This window comes from Crocodylus siamensis, chromosome 1 (genome assembly GCF_052110815.1).
Source record: "Crocodylus siamensis isolate JL-2025a chromosome 1, ASM5211081v1, whole genome shotgun sequence".
Lineage (NCBI taxonomy): Eukaryota > Metazoa > Chordata > Crocodylia > Crocodylidae > Crocodylus > Crocodylus siamensis.
Genome location: NC_143395.1, coordinates 374819685 through 374835982, shown reverse-complemented (window position 1 = coordinate 374835982; position 16298 = coordinate 374819685). Strand labels below are relative to the sequence as shown.

Genomic DNA, 16298 nt, shown 5'->3' with positions numbered 1-16298 from the left:
TGCTTCTAACCTGGGCAGACCTTCCCCACTTAATACACGCAACCCAATTTGAGGGGCTGATTTTAGGAGAGGGATGTGTATGTGTGTGCTGTATCTGAGAAAATATGGTAGTATTTTTAACTGTTGGTATGTATAGACTCCAGTAAGGGTCCACTAACTCTTTATTCCTGTTCTTGTTGAGGCTGTCCTTTTCTTCCTTTAACCCAGGGAATCTTGTATTGTCTGTGTGTTTTATGTATTTGCTTCATCATAGAGGACAAGTATTTGCATTTGTGTTGTCTATCTTTGGTTATAAAATTTAGGGTTGTCAAACTCAAATAAGCTTTTGGGCCTTATTCCCTGCCAGCAGCAAGGGGTGGGGCATTCTTGCCATGGGCCTGTCACTGGGCTGGGCCAGCCACCTCTGGATCCAGATACGGCTGCCAGAGCCACTGTGTTGGCACAGCCAGCACTCAGAGAGTTAACATCACTGCTACCCATCCCTACCCACCTTTTTCCAAGCTGACTGCTGCTAATTATAGTTGCCAGTGGTGATCAGAATCCAGAAATTTGGTGGTAAGGGTGAGAGTGAATGGCAGTGTTTAACCCCTGGGCACTGGCCCGTAAGTACCATGGGCAAGATACAAAAAGGTTTCATTCAGTCTGCAAGAAACCATGGAGGTTAAATAAATGATGAACACAATCTGGATCTTGACACTTCTGATACAGTCATTTCATTTCTGATGAGATGTACTGCTTGGAAAAATACACATAGCATTTTTTGTCTCCAGAAGTCTTGTATGTTTTTATGCCAATTTTACCAAACCAGAAATCTACTAAATCTATATTATTTATGATAATCAGGGATCCTGGTTTTCTCTGATTAAAAATAAATCCCCAATTTTTTGCTTTAAAAAAAGTAACCCCAAAGCCACGTGTTTCCGGGATAAAAATGAAACACCATATATATATACTAGTGGTGGTTCATTTTAATCATGGAAGAAGGTGAATTTCGGGTTACATTTTTTAAAACTGAAAATTGAGGATTTCTTTATCAAAGAAAACCAGGATCTCTGATGATAATACACTATTCTCCTGTAGCAAAATTCCCAGTTTTTCTTTTTCTTTTCTTTTTTTTTAAATGCATTCCCTCCCCTTTCCCAACCATTTCTGACTTTGTCTCTCCCTCTCTATTCCCTATAGATAAGTATAAGTGAGCTAAGACATAGGATAAGCTTCAGCATTTTATTTTGGTAGCAGCTGTATTTGTTTTGTTTTTTCTCCTTCTTTATATTGTATAATTATTATGTTTATATTGATTTTTACTATTCTGTATTACTGTTTTACTGGTACTATATGATTTAGGCCTACATATGTAAGTTAGCATAAGTCACGTCAAATTTCCATTTTGTTTGTCAAGTCTCCATCCTGTCCCCAGGCCCAGTTGTGTAACCCACGACTCACAGCTACTCTTCCTATGTAACTTGGTTCCTGAATGAATGGGGATGAATGAGGGTGCTTGAGAGACAGTGGCAGTAAGTCTAAAAACAGCTCTCTCTTAAGGACCGAACCATCCACACCAATACCTGGACCAATGACCCAGCCCTTGGAACCAGCCTCAGCATTCAAGAAACAAAAGATGAGGCAACACACCATTGTGCCAAGGCTGCACATGCTCAGTAAGAACACTTGGAGCCCTCTGGGACATGACTGACATTGTTTAGACAGGCCCTCCCCATAGGAGATCAGAGGTAGTCTGCCTCATAAAAAGGGGTATTGACTCTTTGGGACGCTTTCTCCATCTGGACCAGCACCGTGCCACATCACCTATCCACCCAGAGGCCCTACTGGTGACTGCCCCCTCTGGACAACACCTGCTGGACATAGACCCCTTTCCAGCCTGGATAGGTAGCTATCACCCCCCACCCTCTCTTCAACCAAGGACTTGGACTCTGTTTCTCTTCCCTACCTGGACTCCAGCCGTTCCACTGAGTCTCTTTCTTCTGCTGCCATTGTGGGTGTGTGTGTGTATGCGTGTGAACCAATAACTTCATGGGTCTGTGTAGTATGTTGTCTGTTTAATAAGCCTGTTATTTGGACCCCTGAGTTAGGTTTTGCTTTACTGTGATTTGGCCCTGCTCCAATCTCTGTTCTTTGCCCCTCTAACTTCTGTCTCATTTCTCCCTCTCCTGCTTCTGGCTCTCTGCCACCTCTAACACCATTTCTGAGCTCCTCTCTGCCTGACAAGCAGGCAAACCCCCTGTTTCTTTGCCACTGTCTTATCCCCACTGCCTTTTCCCCTGAGCAACCAGGTTTCTGCTTCAGTTTCTTTCCTGGCTGTTTCCTCCTTGCCACCACTTATCTGCTCCCCCCCCCCCCCCCCAATATCTCAGCTGTCTGTCTCAGTTTCCAGCCCCAAGCTCCCAGGTTTCTGTCTCTTCCTTGCCACCAGGCTTCTTTTTTTTTTTTTCCCTCCCATGCACCAGTGACCTTGAGTAACCCTGGGGCCACTTGATCTTAAATAAACCCAGGCCTCAGTTCCTCAGTCAGCTTCTCTCTAGCTTCTCTCTAGTCCACCAGTTCTAATCCTGGTTCTGGCAACTTTCACTCCCTACACTTTAACTTTCTCTCTCTCTCACCTTAACCTTCCCCCAAGTATCCCAGAAACCCTGAGCATCCAAGTTAGGAACTTACCTATGTGTAGGTGGGTTGTATGTGTGAACTGGTGAGTGTGTATGTGTGTATATATATTGTGCATGATAGACGAATGAATGATCTGTGTATGTGTACTGAGTGTGCGGGTGTTGACAATTGATTTGTGTCTGATTTTTAGTATGTAGTATGTGTGTATGTGCTTGAACTGGTGGTAGGTATGCATGTGCCTAGGCTGCTTTGGATGTGTATATGCCTGAGCTGGTAGTGTGTTAATTTTCAGCTAAAACAATCATTCTCACCTAGGTCTTTCTTTTGCTTGGTCTGAAGCCAAAAATAATGGATTGCAATGCATATTTTACACCACCAACTATAGCTTGTGATATATTGAGAGCTTTCAGCGTTATTTCCCAGCCCAGTTATTTTGAGTGAAACAGATAATGAAATCAGTAAGTTTAAAAATGTTCAGTTTAATGTTCAAATTGAATCCTCTAAAGAATTCTCAATTTTAACTATTTACTCCTCGTGTGCCAAAGTGCAATAAAGGATGTTAAATAAAGGACAATAGAGGATGTTACCTATAATAACAGACCTACTGAATTCATGGTGGAAGTAGAGTGTGTGGCCAAACCTTTAATCTTGAATGTTCTCTATGTGCACCTGACCCCTTGCTCCCCCCCGCTTCTGTTCCCTGCTGCTGATTAGCAGAGGACCCCGCCACTCTCTCCTGATCAACAGGGAAACTAAAACTGTGGTTTTAAACTGGAATCATTTTTGCCTCCCCGACCATCAGGAGCAAACATCAGGGCCATTTGGGGCACCTCAGCCAATCAGTGGTGAGAGGCAAAAATGGTGCCATATTTAAAACTGCAGTTTTTGCCTCCCCGCTGATCAGGAGCGAGCCACAAGCAAGGCTCCTCTACCAATTGCAGGGGCGTGCGGGAGAACTTGCAAGATCAAAGAAGCCATAGCATACCCCACTTCCGTCATAAATTCGATAGGTCCCTCCCTATAAAGGTCTTGTGTAAAGTATTATTTTGTTTAAGCTGTTCTTGTCTACAATTCATCTGTCTTGAAGATTATAAAAGTGATTATAGCATATAGGAAGTCACTGTATTTGTAGAGTTTAAAGCTCAAAAGGTAACTAGTTTCTTATCTCACAGGCTTATATGTCGTGTACTGATAGAAATGTTTGAGAAACTTTTTTGTCTTTTTTTTAACATAGGATGTGAAAGCTATAGTAACCCACTCAATTCACAGTGCAATTCATTCGATTGGAGGGATTCAGGTTCTTTTTCCTCTGTTTGCTCAATTAGACAATCGACAGCTACATGACAGTCAAGTAGAAACAACTGTCTGGTAAGCTTTGTTTCATCAAGTTCTTTTATCAGTAAAATAAGCTAGCAACATTTTAGTTTTTCTTGTGGTAAGTTGTTAAACTAGATGCTGTAACTTGTGCTGTTTGTATACTGTTGTTGGACTAAAATAAATACAACTTTAAAGGTGCTTATCATTGACCTGTAAGACATGACCTCCTTAAGAAGTTTTTTTTTAAGCCATAGGGAATTAAGTAGAAAAATTAAAATAATTTAGTACCTTAAGTACTGAGTTTAGAGGGACTCAGAATATGCAATCTCAGTTGTGGAAAATTTTTAAATTTTGACCAGATGTGTAAATATTTTATAATGCTGTAGATTTTGCTTAATCAAGGTTCTCTTTAGTTCACTTTTTATTCCAGTTCAACTCCAAATTTATAAAGGACACTTGTTTCTGTAGTAACACTGCTACGTAAGAAGTTGCAGGGTTGCACCGAGTTAGGGTATGTCTACATTGTAGTCATTGCTGTGATTTCAATTATTTTTTGACATACCCAAGATGCTTTAAAGCAAAATGGTTTAAAGATTTAAACTAATTCAGGTTGTGAGAGTACTATGGCTGTGGTTACATAGAATTTAGTATAGGTTGTAAATTGTAGAAGCTGGATATAGGCTTGTATAATTAGTCAGCTTAGAACTGCTAAACTTCCCAAGCTGTCAATTCCCAAGCTGAAATTTAAAGTTAACTTCTGTTTATCCGCAGTAACTGCAGTTAAGAAATCAGTCTGTTGAAGGCTGCAACATGCTCCAGCAGGATGGAGTGTTTATCTAGTGCTGCAGGAGGAGCTATGGGTTATTGAGAGTGAGGGATGTGACCCAGTGGTGGTTCAAATGAGGAGGGTAACAGAAGCAGGGTGTGGTAAAACTGAAACATATTCTTTGAGATTTTTCTTTGTATTTGTCCATGCATAAATTATAGAGAAAAGGGCAACTGATCCCAAAGGACCTTCTAGAAAGCAGTGCTTTATTGTGGCAGTTTAATATCTCCCTCATTGCTTTGAAATCTATTTTTAAAAGAGCTGCGCAATGCAAACCAGTTTATTTGCATTTTCAGGGCTCGTTATATGCCAGGCATAAGGGGGAGGGGTGATTCTTCTACTTAGAATGAGTATTTGTATTTTGGCTTATATTTTTCAGTAATTTGGGGTAGTTTTTAGGAAGTGCATTAACTGTTTAGCTTTTTGTACTATTGTGATTTTTTGATCCTTAGATGCAGTAACTTTTTTAACAAGAATGTATGGGAAATGTGATTTTTAGTTGCTTACAAATTCATTGATATTTTTGAAAGAGTGGTAAATGGAAGAGGTGTCATTATTGAAGTTACTAAAACTTTTGAGAAAAGAGAAAGAAAAAACATTTTGCATTCATTTCAGTTTACATATTGATTTCTCTTTCCCCCCCTCTCTCCCCACCCAGATATACACAGGCAGAGAGCCTGTGAAATGAAATTGCTTTTTTCATTTTAATATTACTAGTAAACCTAGTCTCATGATATTGTCGCAAATTGTGTGTTCCCCTTAGAGTGACATAAACATCCTAAAAACTGCATAAAAAACTCACTTGTTCTGTGTGTATTTTCAAATGAAATGTTATAATTAATGCCTACAGTTCTCAAAAAATAACTATAATTATTTGTTGCCTGCATATTGATCTCTTTTTTTTTCCACTGGAGTTATACACCGACAGAGAGCGTGTCTTTGTTTGAAAGATACTTTTTTGATGCTGACAGTTTCAGTATGATCTGTGCATGATCTGAAGAAACTTACATTTTAGCTGCTCTAAGGGAGAAACTTACATTTTAGTAAAACTATCGCTCAGGAGAGTTCATCTGCTGTTTTCATCTAACTCATGTCTGTATGATCCTAAACTGTAACCTGTTAGCTAATCACTCTGACTCTGAATGAAGAAGGATAAACTTGAAGTTGCTCCATTTTTATTAGTGCGGAATCATGCAAACATTAACAGTTGCATTGTAATAGTTTATATCAATATCCTTTACTATAGATACATTTATCACAGTATTTCTTAAATATGCATATATCTGTGACTTCAGGGGCATAGAAGCAGACAAAATTAATTGCTGCAGTTAGGGAAGAGCATGTATGAGGTATCCCTCTCTCTGTGTCTCTTTGTGCTGACTTAATGGTCCACCCATTAAACAAATGAGTTTGTAAAGAGTGAAAGAATGAATTATTTTATTTTAAGGAATACAGTGAGATTTAAATATAAATTTTAGAAAGACTAATAATCTCTCTAATTCTTTTTTACTCTGTGGCCTTTCCTGTGAAAACATCCACAAAAATAACTTTAGAATACAGAAACCAATCTATGGAGTTAGCTAAACTCATCAACATTGAAGTTTTCTCTGCTTCAGTCAAGTGCTGCATTTCCTTCACAGACTGAAGCTCTTATGTAATCAGATTGTTATTTTTTAAATTTCTAAACAGGATCTGGGATTCATCATATTTAGCATTGTACAAATGTTTACTATATCAAGAGAAAAAACCTTGCTCTGAAGAACATATATTCTAAAAGACTAGACTGATGAATTGGGGGAAGAGATGTAACATAAAAACAAATGATTAAGGTGGAAGCTGGCATATACTATATATTAAGCACTTATCTTTTATTTTTGATAGTGCAGAGATAGAATGAGACTTCAGACTTTTGTCAGAAAAGGGAGTTAAAATAAACAAGGAAGCAGGAGAATAAAAAGTAGGGGAGAAAGGACATTGACTGGCATAGAAAGAAAGGCAGAAAGGAAAGGAGCAAAGAAGGGAAAGATGCAGAAACACTGAGGTTATGTAGACCATGGTTTGCTGTGGGAGAACAGGGATGGAGATGAGAGGTGCCTTTATCTAATCAGCTATTTTAGACTTTTCTTATTTTATATATTTTATTAGTTGAAACATGTCTGTTCAACCCCTTTCATTTTTCAAAATGTTATAATTGCACTTCCCAACATTCCCTTTTCATATCCTTTGTCACTTTTTGTTTTTAAATGCATTTTAAACAATTTTTAAATGTGTTAATCTATAAATGTATAAAATTATCTCTTTATAGATATAAGAAGTTTCCATATAGTAGTCTTCTTTATACAATCACTTTTTTGTATTTGAATACTATTATTAAATAGCACCCCAGTTTTCTCTTCTCCGGACTAAGGCTGCATACGCACAATCAGCTGATCTGAGTTTATTTTCCTGGTAGGTAGAAGAACTTACCCAAAGAACCCTAAACAGGCATTTCAATGTTGAGACCCTAAAGAGCAGAGAGCTTGCACAGCAGCTGGTCAGCCAGTAGGCGCCCTGTGCATGCACCTCTGTGGACTCTGCTGGCTCTCTTAGTCTGCTTTGAGGCATGTGGCAGTAGTGCATAGGATAGCACTACTCGGCCTGTGGATTGCTGCAGTTTAATGTGGAGACTGTGAGAACATGTTCTGCTCCTTGCTCTGTTGGAGAATTGTGCTGAGGCTTCAATCAGAAGGGAACACATGCACAGACTCTTGCTCTCCCAGGAGCAATTTAACCCTGTTTCTTCCTAGTTCATTATTCTTCTGGAGCAGCCATTTTTGCTCTGGGAGTAAAATCCTGAACATCTGTATACAGGCAGTCCTCGACTTACGACTTTTTGAGTCACAACAAACAGCATTTACAAAATTTTAAATTGCCACCCTATTTCGAGGTTCCCACGCCGGTTTCACTTTTACAGTGGTTGACACAGCTGTGTCCAGCTAGTTAAGTATGTTGTGGTAGTGGGGAGGGAAAGAGGTATTGGGGGGGCAGATCAATGCCCCTGCAGTGAGGGAGAGATTGGGGCTGAGACCTGGGCTGGGGCAAGCACTGCCCTGGGAGGTGGTGGGGTGACTCGTGCCACTGCATGCTGTGGGTCCAGGAGCTGCTTGTGTGGTGGCTTGTCCAGTGGCTCTCGCTGCTGCTCCCGTTGCTGGTCTAGGAGGGCATGGGGTGAGGGCATGTGCCCCAGGATCTGTGCAGGGTGGGCGGGGCCAGGACTGCACTGGGCTGCACTCCAGGTGGAAGATGGAAGGTGCTGAGACCGGGGCCTATGCCCCCCAGCTGCTTGCCCAGTCTGAGTGGGGCCAGCGCAAGCCTGAGCCACTGCGCTGCCTCTGGACAAGTGGTGCACAGCAACAGGAACCAACTCAGTCTCCCTTTACCTCCCAGACAAGCAGAGGCTTTGCCCTGGCTGGGCAAGTGGTGCGTGCCACCTGAAAACTCGCTGCAGCCCTCTTATAGCCCCCGCTCTGCTGCCTTCCCTGCCCTGATCCAGAGGCACGCACTCCCCATGCCCTGCCACCGCTTGCCCAGCCAGGACAAAGCCACTGCTCATCTGGGTGGTGAGAGGAGGACAGACTGGCTCCTGCCACTGCTTATCACTTGTCCAGAGGCAGTGCAGCAACTCAGTCTCATGCTGCCTGGGCGAGCAGCAAGGGGAACATAGCCCCTGCTCCCAGCGCCTTCCACCCAGTGCGCAGTCCAGTGCAGTCCTGGCCCCACCTGCCCAGTGCAGGTCCTGGGGCACACGCCTCCACCTCATGCCCTCCCAGACCGCCAGCAGGAGCAGCAGCAAGGCTGCCGGACAAGCTGTCACACGAGCAGCTCCTGGATTGGCAGCGCACAGCGGCATGAGCCACCCCACCCCCACCCTGGACAGTGCTTGCCCCAGCCTGGGTCCAAGCCCCAATACCTTCCTTGCTGCCTCCCCGAACCTCTTCTCTCCACCCACCACAACAGACTTACCAGCTGGAGACAGCTGTGTCGACTGTCAAAGGAACCAATCCCCCATTTATAACATTGGTCCTGTGGAAAAATTGGACTGACTTAAGACTCAGTTTTCAGGAACCAATTGTGTTGCAAGTCTGAGGACTGCCTGTACTTGTGGTTACTCCTGGGAGACCAGTGATTCTTTCAGTAGAAACTGAACGTCTGTACATGACCTAAATCAGCTCATTTCTTCATACCTTTCCTCATACATTGCATTTTCAAAACATTTAGTAATTTTTTATCTCTTCTGTACTCTGCAGTGCCCAAGAATGGTGCCCAATACTCCAGGGAAGCCAGTATTGAATAGACTGGAAAAATAACTTCCTGTTATAACATATGATACTCCTGTTAATACACCCAATATACTGTTAATTTTTTGGGGAATGATATTGTTACTTCTACTATCTATATCTTTGTCTTATCTCTTCTCTACTTTTGAGCAGTGAAATAATAAAATATCCAAAAGCTTTGCTGTCAACACTTCAGAGGTTCTTATATTTACCTACTCCAAACAAAACAGAACAATATAATATACATTTTTACCCTAAAAATAGGGTTTTTTTCTTGTTTTAGATCAATGGTTCTTAACCTTTTAGAGTCAAAGCACCACTGGTTTGACTCAAGGCACCCCTCAGAAAATAATAGCTTTTAGTTTTCACACTTATTTCCTACAGAAAAACAGTAGAGCAATTCTTGTGTTGCAGTAAACTCAGAAAGACCACAACAAGTTCTAGAATGTTTTGACATTACAGATTCCTATTTGCAATCTCCAGGTTTAACTTGTGAATCATGTGTAGGTGTTCACATATCTAACAGTACAATATTCAGCAGCATCCTGTGGTACTGTTAAAAGGATCTCACAGTACTCTAAGGTGCTATGACACCCTGGTCGAGATTCGTTGATTTATATGGTACATCAATTAAGCTGTGTACACATGTTCAAATAATTTGGGAGAATTCTCCCAGGTTTGTTTGCCTGGTAGAAAATTAATCTGGAGATGCCTGAACAGATATTCAAATGTTCAGCCCTTGAATAGCAGCTATCTTGCAGTGCTGATGCCATACTGCCAGGGGGGCCCTCTGCACATATCTCACTGTGCTCTGCAGTCTCCTTGGGCATTTATACCATACTTTTTCATGCTGAGGCATGCTGGAGATCCAGTTTCTTGGAGCAGACTTGATTAATTGAGTCTGCTCTGCACACAAGCTGACACGTACCATGCTGCATCATTTAATTGGAAAAGTGGTGAAATGCACATCAGCACGGAGAAAATGGCGGTGGTGTGCTTTTGGACTAATACACCACAGTGTTTTAGTTAAAAAAAAAATGGACGACCACCATTTTCTGCATGCTGACATGCATTTTGCCGCTTATACAACCACATGCATCCCAGAGCAGGATGCTTTTCAAAGCATACGGTACATGCATGTGTAAAAATGCCCCTTAAGTCTGGATGGTGACAGATAGAAGCTGTGCACAGGGCATCCTTAGTTGGCTGATCCAGTCAGGCAATTGGCTGCTTGTGTCTCCCTGCAACACAATGTGGAGATTTTGAAGGGGTCATGTATGTTACTTGTCTAAAGCAGCAGAGCCCAGCCAGAAACACTGTCCCTGGGAGGAGATGAGGGGAGAAAGCAAAGGACCCTGCGTTGCTGGAGGAGTATGTTCTTGCTTCTCTCAGAAGAGAATGTATACAGATATTTGCTCTCCTAGGGAAAAAACTGTCTTGAGAATGATTTAACTCTGGTTGGTGTATGGTTATTTTTCTCCTGGATCAACTGTTTTTTCTCTGAGGAAAAAAGTCCTGAACAGCTGTACACTCATGGTTTCTCTTGGTCTGTACATGACCTTACAGTGTCTTGTTCAAAAGGGAAATCACACAACTTGGATCTTAATACTTTTTACTTTTCCTCTTTGTTTCTTCAATAATTTCTACCAAGAGAAGTAGCGTGTCTTTAGTTGCTGTGATGCAGCTAAATTCTTTTGATAAATGTGCATTGGGATTATAATATGGAAGAATTAGTCATATGACAGTGTTACCAAAAAGCAAAGATTCAGTACATTTGGAGAAAAATCAGAAGAGAAGCAAGAAGATTTTTATTGTTTAAAGCATTTCAGAGATAAAGTAAGACATGGAGCTTATGTTTAGTATTCATATCCTACTAATTCTTAAACTGGAATCCTACAAACTCTTACCCTGCAACATACGCGTTGGACTCTGAACTAGCTGTTACAGCTCAGGAAATAGAGCTTGGTTTCATTGCAGATAGTTTTCTAAAAATGTCATCTTAACATGCAGCAGTGACCAAAAAAGCCAAGAAAAGGTTGGTTATCATTAAGAAGGGACTTGAGAACAAAATGGAGAACATCATCGTGCTATTATACAAATCCATGGTGCACCCACATCTTGAATATTGTGTGCAGGTCTCATCTCAAAAGGGATGCAGTAGAATTTGAAAAGGTACAGAGAAGGATAACCAAAATGATCAGGGGCTTGGAGCAGTTGCCATACCAGGAGGCAGTAAAATGGCTAGGATTCTTCAGTTTGGGAGGAAGCAGAAGATGGGGTGGGGAGGGGGGAAGATGGAGGTCTGTAAAATCATGAAGGGTGTGGACAAAGTGAACAGGGAACTGTTGTTCATCAAATCCCAGAATACTAGAACTAGGAAGTACATGCTGAAATTAGTAGGTGACGGGCGTGTCTACATGTTGCCCCACGGTCATGTAGCAACATGCTACGTTGCCGTATGGCATGCTACAGTGTTGTAGTGATCACATATGTCTACACATGATTGCCAGCTATGTTGCCATAGTGGCATGCTTCCCAGGTATAGCACGCTGCTGCAGTGACATAGTGGTGAAATCTAACCATGTGTCATGTGTATGCTGCAGTAACTGCCTGTATTGCACGATGTTTTAGTACTTCCAGAAGGAATTACTGAGGAATTACTAAAGCACAACACCATAGCAACATCGCCATATGGTACCGTGTAGATGCACCCAACAGGATTAAAGCTAATAGAGATGGAGGGAGGCGGGAGGTTGGGGGTTTTTTGGTTTGTTTTTTTTACACACAACACACAGTTAACTTATGGAATTCATTGTGACAGGAGGTCTTGGAGGGAGACAGCCTAGCCAGGTACAAAAAGGGCCATTGAACAGAATCGTTGGTGATGTTTCCTTTTGTACTCTAAATCAGTAAATGGCAGATGCCAGGAAGGGTATTGATCACTCTAAAGATATCCAGTTCAGTGCTCTCCCTGTGTAATATCCATTTCTGTCACTGTTGGTGACAGGATACTGGGCTGGAATGGCCATTGGTCTGATCCAGTATGGTACTTCCTATATTCTTATCTTATAGTCTTGGATTGCGTACAATAGACTGGAATCAAAGAATAATATATACATTATCACATATTTAAGAAAGGAAATGCAATGATTGGAGCTGGTTAACATGTTCAGATATTGACTTTTTGTCTCAACACTCAGATTAGTTTGTTAAAATAATTAAAATTCATTCAGTTATCTAAGTTGCTTTAGTTATGGCATTCTTCTACATCTTTAGCTAAATATATCTGTTGCCTCTTGAGACAAACTATGGAGGGCACCAGTGGGTAAAATGTCATCCTAGCATTCCTAGTCTGCTTTTCATCTTTTACTCTGAATACTTGCTAGTTCCTTTTCTGCCTTGGTGTATCAATTACCTTTCAGGATCAGTGATCTATCCAGCTTTTTTGTGTATAAGTGTTGCCTTTGTCTTGTTCCTGCCTTCAGTTTGCAGTTATCCCACATCTGCTTTTGGATGACTGAGTTAAGCAAAACAGAATGCAAAAGAGAAACGTAGTGGGATAAGTTAATTATTTGAATCTTTGTCTCTATATCTCTTTCAATTAATTTGCTAGTCCATAGCAGTGCTGTTCTTATCACTTCTACTCTGATCTGGTCTTGTATATATTTTTTTCCTATCACTAATCTCTCTCCTCATTGTTTTACATATAGGCTGCTTGCAGACGTTAAAAAAATAAAACAAAACAGTGCTTTACTTTAAACTCAGTACGTTCCTGCCCTGAGCCCAGTGCATTCCCAGAAGAGGCAGTCCATTGTTAGACCTGGCTCACCCAATGTCTGTATAGATCAGATACCTTAGTGGGGCTTTTCTGGCATTTCCATCTATAGCTCATTGAGGCGCCCAATCTATACAGACACTGCAGAACCGGGTCGAAGTAATGCGCAGCTTATTCAGGTAAAGCATTTTCTAAAAATAGCCCTAGAGACCATACACTTTGGTATGATTGAAATATGGAACCCAAAAATGTATTTGAATCTGTTACTACACTGAGATAAACTACCTTCAGTTAACTAGCAAGACTGTTTCAGTCCAGCTCCCCACTGGCAGCTGTGGCCTTAGGCATTACTGACATTAGGTCTGATATAAAAGCTGTTTCTTCCTTTATACTATCAGCTCCTACCAGGAGCCCTTATGGGAAACCATTATCCAACCACTCTCCTCTCCACGTTTCACAGCAGATAGGGTTGGAAGGGACCCGAGCAGATCATCAAGTCCGACCCCCTGCCCTGGGCAAGAAAGAATGCTGGGGCAAATGACTCTGGTAGGTGATGTTAGAGCTAGCAGAGATGGATGAGACCTCATGTAGGACAGACTATGGCAGCAAGTTATCTCACCATGGCACTGACTTACTTCAATCCAATGTGCAGCCCTTTAAGATAAAGGGGCCTCAAACCCAAGGCTTTTTTAATGCATTAACTGCATTAAAATTTTCTAGACTTTACAGTTAAATTTTAATTCCCCATAATGAGTCCTCCTGGATACCAGATTTAAGGTTGAAATGTGCACTGTCTGTCAGGTGTGCCAGAGTGGGGAGGAATCCTTTCCAGATTTCAGAATTTCCTAGCTCCTCAGATGATACAGTATTCAGTGAGGTAGTTTAAGGGTGGGGATTGAAGTAGTGCTGAAACAAGCACTATAACATGGACAGTGGCATGTTGAAACCTTCATCCCCCTCTACCTCCTGCAGTCAGCAGTCTTCATCTAATGTCATTACTACCCCAGTACCACTGCAAATGGTGTTGAATGAAAAACTCTGGGGCCTAAATCTGATGTCTGATACTCTGTGGGAGAAAAAGGGAAAACCAAAGAGGCAGAACCCCTCCTATGCACACTCCCAGAGAGTAAGTGGAGAGAGGTATTTAGCATATTAGCCTGAAGTCAGACAGAAGGCAGGTTAGGGATGGCACACCTTATAATAGTCTGGGGACAAAGAACCAGATGGAGTTCCTGGAACAGTGACCTAGTTGCTCTGAGGTGAGATCTCATTCACATCATCTCCAGTCCCTAGAGAGTCTCACCTACTCCTGACCCCATCAGAGCGGTCCTGTCCCATGGCTAATAGCCTGAGTGTTTGAACAATTTGGTAGTAAAAGAAAGCCCTTCTTGTTTTGTGACATGGTAATGGCCCTTTAAATCTATAACAGGCCAAGCTTATTGCTCTACAAACTGCTGTTTCAAAACCCAGCAGGATGGGTTTCCTTGATTTAGGTACCCTTTCCCAACCTGCACTATAAGCACAATCAACAAAGTAAAGTCTTGGTGTGAGCTCCTTTTATGCCTTCTGTTAATGAAAAGACAGTAAAGTAACCAAGATCAAACCTTACCCCTTAAGATGATTATTATGTAGGTTCTTCCTTCAACACTATTCAGCACATATTAAGGGACTACTTTTTTCCCCTTACATTAAGCTGAAGTGATAGGTCACCTACCAGTGAATCAAGAGACTCCTATTACTCTTTCTGAACAGCTTTGCCACCTGTTGATAACATGAGATGTTGCAGGCTCCTATTGTGTATTCCATTCTTCTTTGTAACTGTCTTCAAATAAAAGACTTTATTCTATATTGCATTTTCTAGTGAATTGAAAATAATTGCCACACAGTGTATTATATTCCTGTGTCAAAACTAACCATTTTTTTTATATAGGACTATACAATTTTATGCATATATTCATTTTCACTATTAGCAATAGGTTGAGATTTCAGGTATCATTATAGTAACAAACGTGGATGAAATCTGTTTATAAAGATGTTTTTCAAAAAACAAGTGAATCCAGAGAGCTAAAGATTTTCATTCTTTAAAATATCTTCGTTGACTTGTTTGTCACGCTGTTTGTGCAGATGAGAAACCTTGACAGTTACAGTTGCTTGTGTTTTCATCCAACTTAGACATCCAATGGCCACCCAATTTATAGTCCAAGATAAAGTTAGCTAACAAGATAAAACCTATGGAAGAAATACTGCTGGAAAGAGGAAAAAGTAGAGGTATTGATGAAGATCGTGACTTTTCACAACCCTAACCCTAACCCATCACATTCTGGATGAATGATGATTTACTTGCATACCACACATCCTTCCCCAAAAAGTCAATTGAAAATTGGAGTAGAAGCAGCGTGACACTGATGCAAGCAGGCTGCCATGCTTTTGCCTCTGCCAGCCTCAGGGAGGAAGAGGATAGAGTTCAACCTTCAGGGTTAGAGCTACGGTGTTAACTTTGTCACCAGTACAGCCACTGTAGTCAGGATCCCCTGCAGACAGCATTTAGCTTTTTTTCTTTATTCTATCTTCTAAAGTATGTGTTTTGTTTCGGGGGGAGGGGGAGAAGGGGAGGAGTGTGGTATGTGAGAAAAAACAGTGAGTCATATATCTACAGTCTGTAGTTGGGGGTTGTAAGCTGTCTTGTCAGATTTTAATTTAAGGAATGGCATTATTGAATGCAGTGTTGAAAAATGATTGCAGGATCAGAAGATTAAAATGTACTAGGTACTAAACTATGGTCTAGAAGAGGGAAACAATTTACAAGAAGAGCTAACTAATAAATATCCTTGGTTTCATAATGCCTTTGCCATAAAATAGTTGATTGTGACTGAGTTACATAGGCAAAGGACTCCAGGAAAATAATGAACAAATACAAGTATGAATGACATCCTTGACCATATTTGGATGGTGACCTCACACGTTGTAAGTAATGCACAACTTATAATAAACATACTCACTTCCCTTGCTAAATGTTTTACCAACCTTCCAAGAATACACTGGCACATCTGGAAGAGATGTTTGTCGTAGATTATCATAGTTTCAGGTGTTAACCATGATAAGATGCATAGTCTTTCAGAGACTTTTGTTGCCTCTATTAAATGTTAAATTGTAGAATAAGAAGTATAGTATCATCCACTGAAATGTATAGGAGTTTCATACTATGAGTTGAAAAGTTTATTTCTAGTTTTGTTTATGAAAAAGTACTACTAGAAACTTTTTTTTGACCTAAGATTCTCCTCTGTTTGGCAAAAAACCCCACAACCCCATAGTATATGTTTGATTCAATATTGGTTGACGTATACTTGCCATTGTGTGTTTCCTATAATTTAGTTGCTGTGCAGACAAACTGATGTGTCCTAGACAGGACATGGTATAGAGGAGATGTAGGAATGGGCTGAAG

The 16298-nt window shown here is 41.0% G+C and overlaps 1 protein-coding gene across 11 annotated transcripts in view; it reads left to right on the top strand.

The window, feature by feature from the left end:
• Positions 1 to 16298, top strand: part of NBEA (neurobeachin) — an 835610-nt gene that overhangs the window by 222699 nt on the left and 596613 nt on the right. For all 11 annotated transcript variants that reach the window (XM_090027554.1, XM_090027509.1, XM_090027581.1 and 8 more), the window contains exon 10: positions 3857 to 3990. In XM_090027554.1, the coding sequence (XP_089883680.1) occupies positions 3857 to 3990 (134 nt within the window). The remainder of the gene's footprint in view (positions 1 to 3856; positions 3991 to 16298) is intronic.